General features: G+C 66.3%; 2 protein-coding genes across 2 annotated transcripts; both read right to left on the bottom strand.

Annotated features, from left to right (window-relative positions):
* CHLRE_06g308050v5 (uncharacterized protein) lies at positions 1-2,423 on the bottom strand. Its single transcript, XM_043063742.1, has 6 exons — positions 2,318-2,423; positions 2,100-2,172; positions 1,927-1,958; positions 1,437-1,742; positions 1,123-1,249; positions 1-912 (listed from the first exon to the last, which is right to left on the bottom strand). The coding sequence occupies exons 1-6, from the start codon at positions 2,391-2,393 to the stop codon at positions 825-827; spliced, it is 702 nt and encodes a 233-aa protein (XP_042924448.1). The 5' UTR covers positions 2,394-2,423; the 3' UTR covers positions 1-824.
* A 48-nt stretch (positions 2,424-2,471) lies between these two features.
* On the bottom strand, positions 2,472-16,233 carry CHLRE_06g308000v5 (uncharacterized protein). The gene is made up of 24 exons (XM_043063741.1): positions 15,904-16,233; positions 15,172-15,267; positions 14,706-14,838; positions 14,238-14,328; positions 13,654-13,991; positions 13,301-13,372; positions 12,896-13,055; positions 12,488-12,642; positions 12,206-12,274; positions 11,727-11,884; positions 11,114-11,461; positions 10,444-10,675; positions 9,724-10,041; positions 9,078-9,401; positions 8,324-8,782; positions 7,780-7,983; positions 7,306-7,549; positions 6,910-7,010; positions 6,520-6,666; positions 5,891-6,214; positions 5,537-5,668; positions 5,161-5,286; positions 4,723-4,902; positions 2,472-4,467 (listed from the first exon to the last, which is right to left on the bottom strand). The coding sequence occupies exons 1-24, from the start codon at positions 15,999-16,001 to the stop codon at positions 3,007-3,009; spliced, it is 5,970 nt and encodes a 1,989-aa protein (XP_042924447.1). The 5' UTR covers positions 16,002-16,233; the 3' UTR covers positions 2,472-3,006.
* Positions 16,234-16,272: the final 39 nt, after the last annotated feature.

Below are 16,272 nucleotides of genomic sequence, written 5' to 3'. Positions count from 1 at the left end.
GAATGGATAACGTTACAGAGCGCATGTATTGCAGTGGGAGTCGCAGTGCGGAGCCAACCAGCGGGGATGTGCCTCCGCTTGATTTCCTTCAAGGCCAAGCGGCAACTGGGGCAAACCACACACACACACACACCAGACAAGGTCGACGCCTCGCAACCAGCCAGCCAATGAGCCAACCCTGATGACCGCTTGCAAAACGCGTATGCATGAATGTTATAACGCAATGAAGGGCAACCTCATCAAGCAAGAAGCAAGGCGTAGGAAGGCACTATATCCGTGTCATAGGCAATCCGATGCGTGGCGGCAGAGGAAACACAACCAGCTCTCTGCGCCTGTCTGTGCTTCAGTGGTCACGAGTCAGAAAAACATAAAGATAGAGTAGTCGCTTGCGTGTATCGGTCACCTTGTGCCCACTGTCCATGCAACTATCGAGACGCTAGGCAGCAGGGGAGCAGCAGTCACACCCAGCCCGCCTTGATGCAACCTCTACAGCGGCGTGTCTCACCGTACCAAATGCGCGCCGTCTCTATGACCTAGGATGACGCTAAGCTCACGGGGTGGTACTCCGCCTAGTAAGACACATCACGCAACAGCAGGGGCTGCTGTCACTGCTAAAGAGCACTCCCGCTTGCACTAGGTATGAAGCCACCACTCTTTCTTGAGGTCCGCACATATAATGTAGAGGTAAGCACCGTTCTTGCTTAGGGCCTGGAAAGTCCTTACATCACCGCTGGCCGACTGGCGGTTCATGGTCTGATTGATGAGTTGATGGAGCGGAGCGGATGGTCGAGCACACGCCCCGGTGTGGCGGATGCTGTGTTGCTTTAGTGCGAGCCGTCGCCGCTGCTGCCGTCGCAGGAGCCGCTGCGCCAAACCGGCTGGCGCTTGGCGTTGACCAGGCGGAGCGTGTTGCTGCAGGGACAGAGGGGGTGGAACGGTCAGCCTGTTGTGCTGTGCACGGGCATGGGCACGGGCGCCGACACGCGCCCTTTCCTTCTGGATTCACGACACCGGCGCCCTACCCGCCTGCATCACCTGCACTTGACAACACTCTGCCAGCTATGTTCAATGTGCCATCAGCCCTGGCGCTTGCCCCCAGTTCCCCCGCCTGCCCCAGCTCACTCCTCCAGTCCCTGGCCCTCGTACGCCAACAGGTAGAACGGCCCCGCCGCCGCGCCGCCGAACTTTGGCTTGAGGCAGCCGGTGCCCAGCTCGCGACTGAAGTAGGCGGGCCCATCCACAGTGGTGCCTGTAGGCGCGGGTGTCACCAGGGGTGGGCGGCATCAGGCGCCGGCGGGCCTCTTGCCGCCAAGACGCGCCCACCACAAGCCCTCGCCTCAAGCCCTACTTCACCGGCAATCCGCCATCCACCCGCGTCAGTGGACCCGCCCCCTCATTCTCCACCAGCCACCCTACCCGCCCATCCATCCGCCCACCGTTTGCCAGCTTGATGCCCCAGCTGCCCTTGCCGTTCGGCGCCACCGCCGCCACCGCCACGCCCTCATCCTCCGCCTCTAGCGGCCAGATGGTGGACAGCAGCGCATCGGCGCCGTGCTGCGCCGTGAGGCGGCCGCCCGCCACCGCGATCTGGGTCAGGCCGGACTCGGACACGAGCGTGCTGCAGTCGGCGGCGCCGGCGTCCGCGGGGGCGTAGGCCGCGTCCTCGAAGAGCGCGCACAGCGGCTTGGCGGTGTTGATGGGGCAGGTGGGGGCGCATGTGTCTGCCGACATGACGTACCGGTCTGCGATGTGTGTGTGTGTGGGGGGGGGGCAGAGTGAAGGTGATACGGGAGGGGGGCCTTCGGGGAGGCCGCAGGCGCACGACGATTTACGTGCACAGCGCCAACCATGGTGCGCAACACCTCATGTTGTTGCAAATTTACTATGGCGCAGCAGCTGCAAGGTTGGTGATCCGAAGGACCATACTTCGGGGTAGCTTGGCGAAGGGGTTCATGGGCCTGCAGCGCAACGGGTAAAGCAAAAAGGGGGTTTTGGGCTGTCGGAAGGCTGCACGCGCGAACCTGTAGCCGACATAGCAGCCCGTGCCCCTGTGCTACGCTTTAAGCAGAACCATGTACCAGGGATTATCACATACGCACTTCTGCTTTGGCGAAGGAGACGGCTTGGGCTTTGGGCTTTTCTTTTTCTGTTGGCCCGGAGCATGTGCCTTCCCTGCGCATTTCAAAATAAGAGACAACAGGATCTCAGTGGATAGAAAGTCGCTATCTCGGTGTCACCCGCAACTGTGTGGAGAGCCGTCCACATGCGGCGCCGCGAAGCGGAGAGTCCTGCGTGCAAAGCATTCCGCCCGTTATACCTGCATCAGCGACATTGAGTAACGCCGCTCCGAGCAATAGCGCGAGGGCTAAGGAAGCGAGTAGCAAACCACGCATGTTTCGACCGTTACGGGAACTGTGGTACCGACAAGGCTTTCCGTGTAGGAAGGTAGCGATGAAAGCACAGACTGAATTGATTACGTTTAAGGGGAGCATTGCGGTCTGTGAGTGACATGCGCGGCACATCTCAAGTGCGATGAGGGTTGGTGCGCAGCGCGTGATGCCCCACAGTTTGCTGCCAATCCCTACCCATTATAACGTCGCTTTTTGCCATCACAAATTGGAGTCACACAAAAACTACAGGTGATGCGAAGCACTTGATCAATGAACATGTACGCGATGAATTCAGTAGTTCCGAGCGTCTTTTGCAAAGATGCGGAGCCGCCCAGGGGTGCCCTTGGAGCCGCCCGATGGCCGAGGGGCGCCACGCCTGGTGAAAGGCCGCCACCCAAATGATACCGTAACTGTCATAGGCCAGGTCACCCATCGCCGTGATACGTCCATGTTTTACCAGGCAAAACCGCCAGTACGTTCGGTGCACAGCAATTCATGACACATCCCCCCATCAATGACAGTGCAGCCCACCGGTTCCTGCATGACCCAACCTGCTGCCGCGGCTACAAGCTCCCCACTCTCTTCAACACCGAGTCACACACTCACACAGGTCACACTACCGGCTGTTGCCCCTCAGCCCACCCCCGCTGCCGCCACCGCCGTGCTGCCCCTGCCCCATGGGCACGAAGCTCCGGAAGCCTGCCCCCAACGTTGTGACCTTGCTCGGTGTGCTGGGCCGCACCTGCCCCGACAGCATGTTGTGGGTGCCGGCGTACCCCGCGCCGCCGCCCCCGCCTGGAGACAACACCACCGGCGCCCCCGGCGCCCCCGGCGACGTGGCGGAGCTGTGCCCCGCGCCGCCAAACGGTCCGTGTGGCGGCGGCGCGCCAAAGGCCACGGTGCTTCGCAGCACCGAGTTGCCGCTACGGCTGGTGGCACTGCCACTGGGCGGCCCGGCGGATGACGCGCGCGGGCCGTGCCCCATGCCGCCGTTCGCCAGTGACGGGGACTGCGGCGCCGCCGGCCCGCCGCCGCCATCCATGCCTGCGTCCCCCTGCCCATCAAGCGACTGCTGCGCCGACTGCTGCTGCTGCTGCTGCTGCTGCTGCTGCTGCTGCTGCTGGCGTTGATTGTTGTACGCCTGCAGCGCCGCGCCCGACACCGCCGCCGCCACCAGGCTAGTGCTGCCAGAAGTGTCGGGGCGGCGCGGCCCAGGCAACGAGCCGTGCGGCGTGGGCGGCGTGAAGGACGGGCGCGCGCTGCCCGGCGGCATGGACACCGAGTAGGAGCCTGGGCGGCCGCCGCCGGACACGCCCGCCGACGTGCCCGGCCGGCGGCTGCTCATCATGAGCACGCTGGTGCCGGGCCGCTCCTGCAGCAGCCCCGAGTCGCCACCGCCGGCTGCGGCGGAGCTGTTGAGGCTGCGGCGTAGGCTGTTGGAGGCGATGTGGTCCATGGAGGAGGGCAGCTCGAAGGGCGAGCACTCGCCCAGCCACCAGCCGCCCTGCGGCATGTCGCCCGTCACCACCATGGGGGCAGCGACCTGGCCCCCCGCGGAGGAGGAGGACAGCGGCTGAGACACGGACGCGTGCTCGGGTATGGACGGCGAGCGGCCGTTGGGCCCGAGCGGCGACGACCCCGGCGCGCCGTTGCTGCTACTGCTGCCGCCGCCGCCGCGCGGCCCCGGGCTGCCGCCCTGCGCCCCGGCCGCGCCGTCGCTGGCGCGCGGGCTGACTGACGGCGGCTGCGGAGACTGCTGCTGTTGCATCCCGTTGGGTCCTGTCGTCTGCTGCCGGCTTGGGTCGCCGAGGCGAGACGGCAGGCGCGACATCGCTCGCCCCGCCGGCCCCTGCGGCAGCCCGCCCACGTCCGCCGTCGACACGGCGCCGCTGAGCGGCCCGCCGCCGCCGCCGCCGCCCGGTGTGGTGGCGATGGCGCTGGGGCCTGCGCCCGCGAGGCCGGTGCCCGCCACGCCGCCCGCCACCGCCACGGTCATGCGCAGGTCCGCCAGCTCGATGGCGCGCTTCTCCGCCAGCTCGCGAGCCAGCTTGAGGTCGCGCTTGGTGTCGTTCAGCTCCTGCGGGGCAGCAAGAGAAGAGCTCGTCATCCATACATCTGAGAACAGGATGCATACGGCCCCCGCAAACATCGAAGTGGACGTCGCCATGGAGACAGCAGCATTGCGTCTGCTTAGCACCCCCCGCCCAAAACTGCGCAGCACCCCACCCCTAATACCAGCCAACCCCTTTCGCGCCTCCTCACCGCGTGTCTCCCTGCCCGTGCCCCCCCAGTCCTCACTCCCCCCTCCTCCCGCCCCGCCCTCTGCCCGCACCTGCACCACCATGAGGTTGTCTGCCATGAGCTTGGACACCACCGCCCGCCGCGCCTTGTCGGCCTTGTCCTTGGTCTCCGTCACCAGGCTCAGCATCTTCTCCGTGTGCATCAGCTGCGCGTGCAGCTCGTTGATCTTCTCGTTGAACTCGGCGGCGGTGGTGGCGGAGCTGCCCATGAGCTGGGGTGGGGAGATGGGGAGATGGGGGTAGAGATGGGGTTGGGGGGGGGGGCAGGTGAGGTTGGGGTGGGGTTGGCAGGCGGGGGCGGCAGGAAAAGGATGGGTGATGGTATGGCAGTGATGTTGCGCAGAGGTGTGCTGGATGAGCTGGTGGGCGCGCTGAGGGGGCCTGGAACCTGCTCGCAGCACTTCTGATCGGGCACCACAAGGTGGGCCGGGATTGCGGCTGAGTCTTCCACACCCCTGCGCGCAGCTCACCCCTGATGCGGACGTGTTGCGGCCGGCGCTGCCGGAGGCCATGCCGGCGCCCGCGCTGCCGGGCGGGTGCGCCGCCGCGCCGTGGTCCGCCTCCAGGTAGCGAGCCCAGGAGGCCTTGTCGCGGCCCTGTGGCGCGTGGCGGCAGCGGAAGGGGAGGAGAGGTGAGGTGACATATACGGAATGGCCGCAAGGCAGCAAAGCGCCCAAGGTCGAGCTCAGTCCAGTCTCCAAGCTTTTGGAACGCAATCCCCTTCCCGGCCGCCCTCCCACACCCTCCCGCCTACCCGCCTAGTCACCCGCGGTCCCGCCCGCCCCTCCCGCCCGCCCGCCCCACCCGCCCTCGCCCTGGCCCTCCCTCACCCACGCCCCCTGGCACCTTGTGGTAGTCCTCTATCATGCGGCCGAACAGCGTGGGCCACTGGTGGTGCGGCACGTCCTGCACCGTGCGGAACAGCTGCGTGGTGAAGTTCTTGAAGTAGGCCTCGCGCTCCAGCATCTCGCCCTTGACCTGTGCGTGCGTGTTGTACGGCGGGAAGGTGTGTGTGTGTGGAGGTTATGAGTGATGGGATTGCGATGTTTGAGGATGCGATGCTTGGGGCTGGCCAGTCAGACGAGCATTACGCGTCCAAAGCAAGGCATGTTTCAACCTGTCAGCGCCCTCGCACAAAAGCTGATCGCACCCCACCCACCCACCCACCCACCCACCCACCCACTGCACCCACCCACCCACCTGCTTCAGCTCGTCATTGGCGGCGTCCAGGCGGCTCTGCAGGTTGCTGTTGTCCGACACCACCTTGGCCTGCCGCTCCAGCTGCCGCTGCGCCACGCCCTCCATGCTCGCCACCTGCGCCTGTGCCTCGTCGCGCGCCCCCCGCACCGGCTCCAGCTCGTTGTTGAGCTCCTTGATGCGGGTGGTGGCCAGGCTGGTGAAGAGCTGCGCCTGCTGCATCTGGAAGGCCATGTCCTTCATCTCCGCGTCCTGCTGCCGCTGCCGCGCGTCGCGGTCCGCCCAGGCCGCCTGCATGGCCTCCAGCTCCTCCGTCAGGGCCATCACCTAGTGTGGGTGGGTGTGTGGGGGGGAGGGGGAGGGTGTGTATGTAAATATCAGCCCATACTTTAATCTTTCACTAATCAAGCCACGGGGGCAGGGGGTTGATTGGTTGGGTGCGAAGATGGTCGGTAGGAATGGTGCGGGAAGAGTGCGGCAAAGCGCAAGGTGTGGGGCATCTGAATAGCCGAGTCCGCACGTGCAGTCTTGTGTAGCCACTGTTAAACAGACGGTTGCAGCGGATCATCTCTGCCCTTTGCCACACTCCCCCGCCCCTGCCCCCCCCCCGTTCCCTTCCCCGCCACACGCACCTGCTCCGCCAGGCGCGTGTTCTCCTTCCTCAGCGCCTCCGCCTCGGCGCGCAGGCGCTCGTTCTCCTGCGCCGTCTTGGCGGACAGGCCGCTCTGCAGCGTGTGCTTGGCCAGCAGCTTGAGGTAGGCCTCGTCCTTCTCCTCAATCTGGAGGGAGGGAGGGAGGGATAGGAGCGGGGGCGGGGTGGATGGGAGAGAGGGCGCCGAGATACGGGGCTTGAAGGCGAGGTACACCCAGACTCGGCGCGAGAATGCGCGTCTGCCTTGGGCACCGCTGACGCCCGTGGTTACAGGTGCCATCCACCTAGCACCCGCCCCACACGCCCGGCAGCATTGCCCCTAGCCCGCCCAGTCCCCCGCCCTCGCCCCCCCCCTTCCCCTGCTGCCCACCTGCTTTTGCGCCGCGTCCGCCGCGCGCTGCAGCTCCTCCTCGTTCAGCTCGCCATCCACACGCAGCTCCGTCTCCATCTGGGCGCGGCCGGCGGCGATGTCTGGGGTTGGGGGGGGGGGGGTACATTCATGATTAGTTAAGAAGTAAAGGCGTAGCCAGGAGTACAGTATGTGAGGTGAGGTGGGGATGCCGGCACAGACGCACGGCATGACCTAGCGCTAGCGCGCCGACAACTGCAGGCTACAGGCATTGAAACGTACACGCACCCACCGCCTGCCAGGCCCCAGCCAACCCCAACCATGGCCCTCACACACCACCCATCACGCCCACGCAGCGCACCCATCACACCCCAGCGCCATGATACTACGCTAAAATAAACATGCAGCCACACCCACTCTTCTGCGCCTCGGCCTTGGTGGCCTCGATGGTGGTCTGCAGCACCGCCTGCGTCTCGCCCGCCTCCCGCAGCGCCGCGCCGTGCTCCTCGTCCAGCTGCCACAGCTTGCGCCCGAACTTGGCGCGCAGCCGCTGCATCTCGCGCTCCGCCGCGTCCGTGCGCGCGATCTCCGCCGCCAGCTTCTTCTCGAACATGTCCTGCTGCTCCCGCAGCGCGCGCTCGAAGTCGCGGGTCATGTTCTCCTGCGGAGGGTGGACAGACAGGCGGGAACTGGTAAGGGCGGCGAATGATAGTTGAATGTTTGGTGAGTTGGTAACCAGAGGGGCTGGGGGCAAGGATACCGTATGAGCATCCCCTCCAAGCAAGTTGATACACCCCTCGCCGCCGCTCGCTCGCTCCCTCTCCCTCCCTCCCTCCCTTCCTCTCTCTCCCTCCCCCTTCCCCTCCCCCTCCCCCCATTCCTCCCCCTCACCCGGGTCCGCTCCGAGGTGTTTGCGTCGTCTGCCGCCGTGGCCCGCGTGTAGGCCAGGTCGGCCCGCAGCACGTCCACCTCCTGCCGCAGCCGCCCCACCTCGCCCTCCAGCTCGCGCCGCACCACCTGCTCGCGCTCGTACATCTTGTACTCGGCCTCCGTCGCGAACTTGGCCAGCCGGTCCTTGAGCTCGCGCACGTTCTCCTGCGGGCAGGGGAGGAGAGGGTGGGGGGGGGGATACATTCATGATTGAAAGGAGCGAAGTTGTCGCCAGGGGGGCAGGGAGATGGGAGGAGGGAGGTCAGGGAGAGGGCATGGGCTGCAGGAACAGGGTAAGAGCGCTGGGAACAGGGAAGGCAGGGCGAGGGGTCGGGCCGAGTGCGTGCAGTTCCCACGTGCAGCACCCCTGGGCACCGCGCAAGCGGGAAGCCCACAAGACGCAGCCCCGTATCCTGGGATGCACCGATGTAGGCACTCTAAAACCCTGACTCGTTTTGCAGAAGCGCGCTTCCCAACACCCTCACACACGCCCACCCGTACGCACCTTGAGTAGCTGCACATCCACCGCCCGCACGCTCACGATCAGCTGCGCACTGGCCGCGCCGCTCTCCGCCGCCGCCGCACTGCTGTGCGCCGCCGCCGCCGCCCGCGCCGCCGACGTGGCGGCGTAACTGCTGAACTCCGACGCCGCCAGCACCGTACGAATCAGCTTGTGTGCCAGCGTCGTGCGATCAGCATGCATCAGCACGCCGCCAGCCGCCACCAGCGCCGCCATCCCGCCCGCCGTGCTGACGCGGCCCGGCAGCGCCCCCGCCCCTGCCAGCGACATGGCGCGTGTGGGCGAGCCAGGCGCCTCGTGCGCGCCCGGGCTGGGCGGCATGGCCGCGTGTGAGGCGGTGGAGGCGGCGGCGGCGGTGAGGCCGGGCGGCAGCAGGATGTTGAGCATCCAGGTGCCGCTGGCGTCCGCGGTGATGACCAGCCGCCCGTCGCGGTGCGCCACAACCTGCACGGGTGAGTGGTGGTGGCGGTGGTGGTGCGGTGGTTGCACTTGTTCATTATTGTGGTTGTCGAGGAGTAGGAGAGGTGGACACGGCTGGGACAGCACGCTTGTGCCTGCACCTCCGTGCACCCAGTGGCCGCACCAAACCCCCTGCCTGTGCTCCGCTAGCCTGGCTTGGTTTGGTTTAGTTTGGGCTGGTATTGACACCCCCGCCCCCAAACGCAGCCCAACCTTGCCAGTCCCCACCTGACTAGTCCCCGCCCAGCCACCCAGCTCCCTGACTCCCTCCCTCCCCCACCTGCGTGACGTCGCTGGCGTGCAGGAAGTACTCCTCCACGTCGTCATTGCTGCGCGGCCGCAGCGGGCACACACGCACCCGCCCCAGCACGCCCGCGCCCACCACCGCGTCATAGCCGCCGTACGCCGCCACCGCGCCGTGCCCGGCCGGCATCAGCGTGGGCGCGCAGTGCACCACAGCCAGGCCGCCGCGGCCGGGCTGGATGATGGTCTGGAAGTTGGAGCGCAGCTTGAGCTCGCAGCCCACCATGGCGGCGGCGGCGGCGGAGGCGGCGGCGGAGTCGGGCGGGCCGCCGCCCACCATGGCCGTCATGCGGCTCACGGCCTGTGAGGTTGGGGTTGGGAGACCGCAACGCGTTCGGTGGGGTCTGTGCTTGTTTCCTGAAGTCAAAGACGGCAAGGCCAGCCAACCGTGCTACAAAGACAAGCGCGGCAAATGGCCGTCACCCCCTTCATGTTGCAGTGTGTCATGTGCAGAGCAACAGCATGGCAGCCCCGCCTCCCCCCTCTTGCCGCTACCCGCCTCCCCCCTCTTGCCGCTACCCGCCTCCCCCCTCTTGCCGCTACCCGCCTCCCCCCTCTTGCCACTACCCGCCTCCCCCTCTTGCCGCTACCGCTACCGCCCGCCCGCCCGCACACGCACGCACCTGCATCTTGCTGCGGTTCTGGCTGATGATTGATCCGGCGTGGTGGGTGTCCAGGTTGGGCCCTATGGGTACCGTGGAAGCTCGCCCAGGCACCTTGAACACGGGCGTGTCGGGTGTGCTGCCGTTGGCGCCGCCGCTTTCCGTGGCGGCCGCGCTCTCCGCGGCGGCGCCCGCTGTGGAGGCGGCTCGCCCGCTCCTGCTGCCCAGGGCTTTGTTGAAGGCGCTCGCCAGCTTGCCGCCGGCGCCGCCCCCTGCGCCGTCGCCGTCGGCCGAGTTGTTGGCGGCGTTATTGCGCAGTGTCTCCATGATGCGGAGTCCCTGGCGGGAGGTGGGGGCAGATGGCGGGAGGTGGGGGCTCACTCGAAAAGTGATTGTGGAGGCGCCTGCCGGCTGGTGTGTGTGCGTGTGTGTGTGTGCGTGTGTGTGACCGTGTGTGTGTGTGTGCGTGTTTGTGTGTGCGTGTGTGTGACCGTGTGTGTGTGTGTGCGTGTGTGTGTGTGTGTGTGTGTGTGTGTGTGTGTGTGTGTGTGTGTGTGTGTGTGTGTGTGTGTGTGTGTGTGTGTGTGCATGCTGCCCCGCATCTATCTAGTTGCGGCCCAACGAGCTCAAGTACCTACCGCAATCCCCCATGTTTGTCCGCTACACCCCTCCTCCCTCTCCCTCTCTCTCTCTCCCTCCCCCTCTTCCCCTCCCTCATCCCTCATCCCTCTCCCTCCCTACCTGCGTGGTGTCCCCCACCACCAGCGTCTTGAAGTCGGGCGTGCAGGCGATGGCGTCGTTGAGGTACAGCTTGCTGGTGTTCTCCTGCACGCGCACGAAGCCGTCCACCGCCCACGTGAACACCGCGCCCTCGCCCGTGCTGCCCAGGTAGGCGCCGTCGTCCGACCACACCAGGTCCATCACCGCCTCGTAGTGCCCCGTCAGCACCGCCACCTGCCGCTTGGTCAGGGTGCTGAGGAGAAGGGAGGGAGCGGGGGGGAGAGAGGTTCATTCAGAATTACAAAAGAAGAGGCGAAGTTGAAGCCAGGCGCATTGGTACAGGGGAAGGACGGAGGGAGAGGGGAAGAAGGGAGAGAGAGGGGGAGGAGGGGGAGGGGAAGACGTAGAGCAGAAGGGGTGGGGGAGGAGGGAGAGAGAGGGGCTGGGTGAAAATGGGCGGGGCTGGTTGCGTGGAGGTGTGATATGGCAGGGGCCGGAATGGCACGCGGGCGTTGGGTTGATGCTGTGCTAGGGGTGCGGCAAGAAGGCGGGGGCCGGGATGACTGCTAGGCAGCTTTCCTGCATGGCGAGATGTACATGCCGCTTGGGAGCCCCCCACAGCAGTATATGGAATGCCGCTGCGGGGCGCCTGCCATTGGACACGCACACACGCACAGGGCCGCGCACACACCTGAAGACGTAGATGTGTCGGCCTCCCGGCCCGCCCGCAGCCGCAATGAACGCCCCCGTGGGCGAGTACTTGACCAGCGAGCAGTGGTCCAGCGGCACACCCGCCGGCTCGCCAGGCAGCACCCCCGCCCCCGCCCCCGCGCCCCGCCGCCCGCCGCGCTCGCCCGCCGCGCCCGCCGCTGCTGCCGCCAGGGCCGCGGCGGTGGGCTGCGGTGCGGTGGTGGTGGTGGCTCCCGCGGCGCCCGGGTTGGCGGGTCCGAACTCGTGCCTCAGCTCGTCGCCGTCCACCAGCAGCCCCTCCACAATGCTGTAGCAGCGCACGCAGTCCACGAACGCCACCACCAGCTCCCTGCACACGTGCACGTGTGTGCAGGTGTGTGTACATGTGTGTGCACCGTAGGAAGGTATGGAAGAGGCGTGCTGGCCTGGCAGTGTGCTACACCACTTGACAACACGAGAAAGACATGCAATTGCACGGGGCAGCATCATGACGCCGTGCACAGCGCACAATGCCCGGCAGCACACATCACACACACACATCACACACACACACACACACACACACACACACACAGCCCCTTCCCACACATCCCACACGCCGCCGCGCCGCGCACCTTCCGTAGGGGTCTATGGACAGCGCCAGCGGCGAGTGGTGGCACATGTGCGTGAGCACCAGCCGCAGCGGCGAGGTCTGCCACACGCGCACGGTGAGGTCCTTGGAGGCGGTGGCCAGGAAGTCGCGCTTGTAGGCCAGGCTGGCCGACACGATGGACTGGAGGGGGGAGAGAGGTGGGAAAGGGGAGGCGGGGGAGGAGGGGTGCGGGTGAGCTAGCTAAGATCGGCGGTCAGTGACGCACACAGCAGTTACAGCTTTGCAAGACCCTGCCCATTCTCCCCACTGGCGCCTGCGCTCCTACCCGTTCAGGCACGGGCACACACACAAACCCACACACCCCGGTGCATTTCGGGAATGGGGACTACTGTCGCGTGTCATTCCGTTGTCAAGCATCGGCCACGCTCTCCTCCTCGCTCTATTGCATTTGGTTTGGTTTAGTTTGGGCTGGTATCTACAACCCCCCCGCCGCCGCCTCACCTGCTCGTGCGCGCCCGGCAGCAGCATCTCCCACAGGTCGGAGCTGGCCTCGGGCGTCAGCGCCAGAGTCTGTGGGGGCAGAGCAACAGGCGGTAGCGGCACACGGAGTGTGATAAATGAGTTGGGAGGTCCTCCGGGCTGGGGACACACAGCACGACGGCGTCAAGGCCGCGACATCAGAACAACGGACAAGCAGCCGCACCCTCCTGGCCCTCCTCCTCGTCCTCGTCCTCCTCCTCCTCCTCCTCCTCTCCCTCCCCTGCCGCCCCGCCCCTCACCCACCCGCGCATACGCCAGGTTGAACTGGTAGGTGGGGCCGCCGCCGGCAGTGGTGCACAGCAGCGTGTCGCCGGCTGCGTCGGCGCACATGGCCCGGATGTGCGCGTCCAGCGACACCGACTGGGCGGACTCGGGCACACGCGTCTCCGAGTAGATGGCTGCAGACAGGGATACCAGAGAGGTGGGTTTGGAGGTGGGCAGGGTACAAAGACCAGTCGTATGGGAGTATAAACGGATGCCCACTCCAGCCATCAGTGGCCCATCCCCTCCAATCCCTTCCTTTCCCTTCCCTCCCTTGCCTCCCCTCCAATCCCTTCCTTTCCCTTCCCTCCCTTGCCTCCCCTTCCCTTCTCTTGCCTCCCCTTCCCTCCCTTCCCTTCCCCTCTCCTCTACACCCTCTCCGCCCCTCACCGTAGTGGTCGTGGTCGTCCTTGGCCCTCCTCCTGAACAGCTGCAGGAAGCCGCGCTCCGTGCCAACCGCCACGCAGCCGTCCGGCAGCCCCAGCACCGTCAGTATGGGCCGGTCGCTGGTCAGAGCCACGTGCGCACTGGCGCGGTCCACCACTAGCACCTGCGGCAGGCGGGGGGCGGCAGGGCGGCAGGGGTAGGGGGGGCGTGTGCCAGGGGCCGACACGGGGAGACGGCGAGGCGGTTCATCAGTATGTGTGTGGTGCATCGCCGGTTGTTTGGGGTTAACACGCACACGCACGCGCGTCCTACCTGCCTCCCCGGATGGTCGTCCCCCTCCTGCCAAGGCCCCAAGCCGTGCTCCCACCCACCCACCCACCCACCCACCCACCCACTAGTACACCGCACCTGGCGTGTGGAGGTGGCCAGCAGGAAGCGGCCGTCGGGCAGTGTGGACAGGTCCACGAAAGAGGCGCCGGGCTGGAGTGTGTGTGTGTGTGGGCGAGGCGGGAATCAGGACACAGGGACAGGGTGGGTGGGCAGGACATGTTCAGGCGTGACACGAGCCGCCAGAAGCCTAGCCCCATCACACACCGCTACCGGTCGGTCACGTCACCGCCCCGGCAGGTCACGCCAACCCCACTCCTTCGCGCACCGCAACAATACTGCATTTGGAGCAACCTTCCCATCCTGCCCCGCTCTTTCCCATCTTACATTCCCCCCTCCGCCTCCTCCCTTGCCCCCCCCCTCCTCCCCCTCACCGGCAGGTCCACGCCCTCCACCGCATGCCGCCTGAAGCCGTTGGGCGACTGGCGCCACAGCCCCACGTCCCGCGCACACAGCACCAGCACGTTGCTGTCAAACCGCGGGTCCAGAGCCGCACGCAGCACAGGGCCCGGCCGGCCGCCGCTGCCACCCGAGCCCCCTCCGCCTCCCCCTCCGCCTCCTCCTCCTCCGCCGCCCCCCGCCGCTTCCTCGCCGCCTGTTTCAATGGTGCCGCTGCACTTGGGTTGCGGGCTGGCGCCCCACTCCCACAGGTGGAAGGTGCTGGTGCCGTGCGCCTCGTCCGCCCCCACAGCCAGCAGCATGGAGCCGTTGCCTGTGTGGGCAAACGTTGTGGTGGCGGTATGGCGGTGACATTATGGTAGCGGTGTGCTGGTGGTGGTGGCGGTGGTGCTGCTGCCGCCGCAGATGGTTTAGGCAGCAGGACAAGGCCAGCGAAAGACTGTCCATACCTTGCAGCTGCGAATGCTCCTCCCGCCGCGTGGCCCCCACGTGACCAAGTCTCCCCCGCAGCTCCCGCCAACGCCCTGCCAACCCCCGCCAACCCCACCGCCGCCCTCACTTGAGAAGGACACGGAGGTGTATGAGGAGGTGACGTGCGGGCCGGTGACTGTGGCCAGCCGCTCCAGCGTGGAGCCGTCAAACAGCGTGATCTGCATGTAGGGCCAGACGTGTGTGTACTTGTGGGCACAGACTGGTTGCGAACCGCCGGCAGCGCCCGCAAACAACCGACGATCTTATACAGAGTTCCCTTACGCACACCAGGGGGACCCGGCACCGCCTCCCTACCCAGCCAGGCTCGTGCCACCCTCCTCCCTACCATCCGAACGCCGTCGTCCTCTCCCATCTCCCCACCACCTTCTCCAAGACTGTTGGGACCTACTGCGTTGGGCCAAATGACCGCACCTGCCCACCCCACCCCACCCCACACGGCCACGCTCTCCTCCTCGCTCTATTGCATTGGGTTTGGTTTAGTTTGGGCTGGTATTTACAACCCCACCCCACCCCACCCCCTCCCCGCCACCCCCACCTGCGGCATGTACCCGTCCGCCATGTTCTCCGCCGCCGCCAGGTACTTCTTGTTGGGGCTGACCGCCAGCGCCGTGATGCCGCGCACCGAGCGCAGCGGCTCGCTCATGCGCACCAGCGGCAGCTGCGTGGGGCTGCGTGGCGGAGGAGCAGAAGGAGCAGGAGGAGGTGGAGCAGGAGGAAGGGGAGTAAGGGGCAGGTGACGGGCCGTCCTCTCCGTGTGCTGGCACCGCACGTGCCACGTGGCTGTGGTCCGGTCCACCGGGGTGCTGCCCGGCCCCCCGCGCCTCCCTGATCACATTTGGCCCAGCCCAGCCTGCCCTCGCCGCCTCACGAGGCCGGTCTTGCACCCGGCCCATCTCCCTACCCCGTGGCTCCCACCACCCGCCAGGCCCCCACCCACTGCGCCCCCCGCCACCCCCCACGGCGCCCCCCCCCACGGCCCCCACCCTCCCACGCACACACACCTGTACATGGCCAGGCACCTGCCCACGGGGTAGGCCACGGCGTCCTTGGCCATGAGGCACACGCCGCCGGGCACACACGTCATGCCCACCGCCAGGCTGCAGAGGGAGAGGGGAGGAGAGGGAGAGGGCGACAGTGGCAGAGAGGGGGTAGAGGGCGGCTCAGGGTTGTGATATTGCCGCGAGGAAGGCATCGTGGTTTGTGAGGCGCGGAGTGTTGGGGCAATGTGTTGTGTGTGACGGTGTGAGGTGCAGCCGCCGCCGGACGTCAGGTGGTCGGGTCGCCGCAGCCCTCTGGCCACGCACAGGGGTCGATTGGCCCCCTCCGGCGATATTACCGGCGGCTGCCCCCCCAACCCTGTACAGACAGCTTGTAGTCGTTACGCCATGCATCCTACCCACAGCGATTACACACACGGCACACACGAAGGGTGAGCGCGCCCGCAATTCTGGGCGTGTGCACGGCGGCACGGTGTCACCCACTAACCCACCCACTCCGTGCCCGGGTGCACGCTGCCTGGGCTGCCTGCTTCTGTGCCCAACCCTCCCGCCAGTACTAGGCCCGATTGCGTCCCGAAATGACCGCAATTATCACTCAGAATTCGCTCTCCAGCGCCGACAAGACGCATGTCCGCCTCCATGCCCGACTCGCCAGGCCCCGCGCCTTCGGAGTAGCCGTCCCCAATCTCTAGCTAGGAGTAAGTATTGCAGCTCGCAAACATCCTGAAAACTCACACAGGAACGAGGGTGGGCGTCTCGCCCTCCCGGCCCGCAGCTCTCCCGTCCGCCATATCGCCCGGCAGCTGCACACGAAGGCTTTTCTTTTCTGCCATCGTGTGAACTGTGGCTGTCGGCTGTTAGCTCCGGAGCTGGGTCAACATATCATGGACACTTCGAGCCGCGGCTCCAGCCCATCGGGGTTGGTACATGTATTTGTGCTATAGAAATATCATCGCATCAAGGTAAGGAAGTATCACCGACTGGTTGAATACAAAGAAACAGTCACCGACTGGTTGAAAACAAAGAAACAGTCACCGCTAGTAAGCATGCGCAACGTCAAAATCTTTGAATCTATGTATCACTACGCGAGCTAGGCCAAGCAGT

Source organism: Chlamydomonas reinhardtii, chromosome 6 (genome assembly GCF_000002595.2).
Source record: "Chlamydomonas reinhardtii strain CC-503 cw92 mt+ chromosome 6, whole genome shotgun sequence".
Taxonomy (NCBI): Eukaryota; Viridiplantae; Chlorophyta; class Chlorophyceae; order Chlamydomonadales; family Chlamydomonadaceae; genus Chlamydomonas; species Chlamydomonas reinhardtii.
This window is presented reverse-complemented; position numbering and strand designations above follow the sequence as displayed.

Coding starts and splice junctions, on each gene's coding strand:
- CHLRE_06g308050v5 (XM_043063742.1), bottom strand. CDS start 2,393: ATGCGTGGTTTGCTACTCGCTTCCTTAGCCCTCGCGCTATTGCTCGGA. Junction 1,959..2,099: donor TCTCCTTCGCCAAAGCAGAA/GTGCGTATGTGA, acceptor GTTGCGCTGCAG/GCCCATGAACCCCTTCGCCA. Junction 1,743..1,926: donor CTTCGCCAAGCTACCCCGAA/GTATGGTCCTTC, acceptor CACACATCGCAG/ACCGGTACGTCATGTCGGCA.
- CHLRE_06g308000v5 (XM_043063741.1), bottom strand. CDS start 16,001: ATGGCAGAAAAGAAAAGCCTTCGTGTGCAGCTGCCGGGCGATATGGCG. Junction 13,373..13,653: donor TGGAGGGCGTGGACCTGCCG/GTGAGGGGGAGG, acceptor CACACACTCCAG/CCCGGCGCCTCTTTCGTGGA. Junction 7,984..8,323: donor TGGATGTGCAGCTACTCAAG/GTGCGTACGGGT, acceptor CCCTGCCCGCAG/GAGAACGTGCGCGAGCTCAA.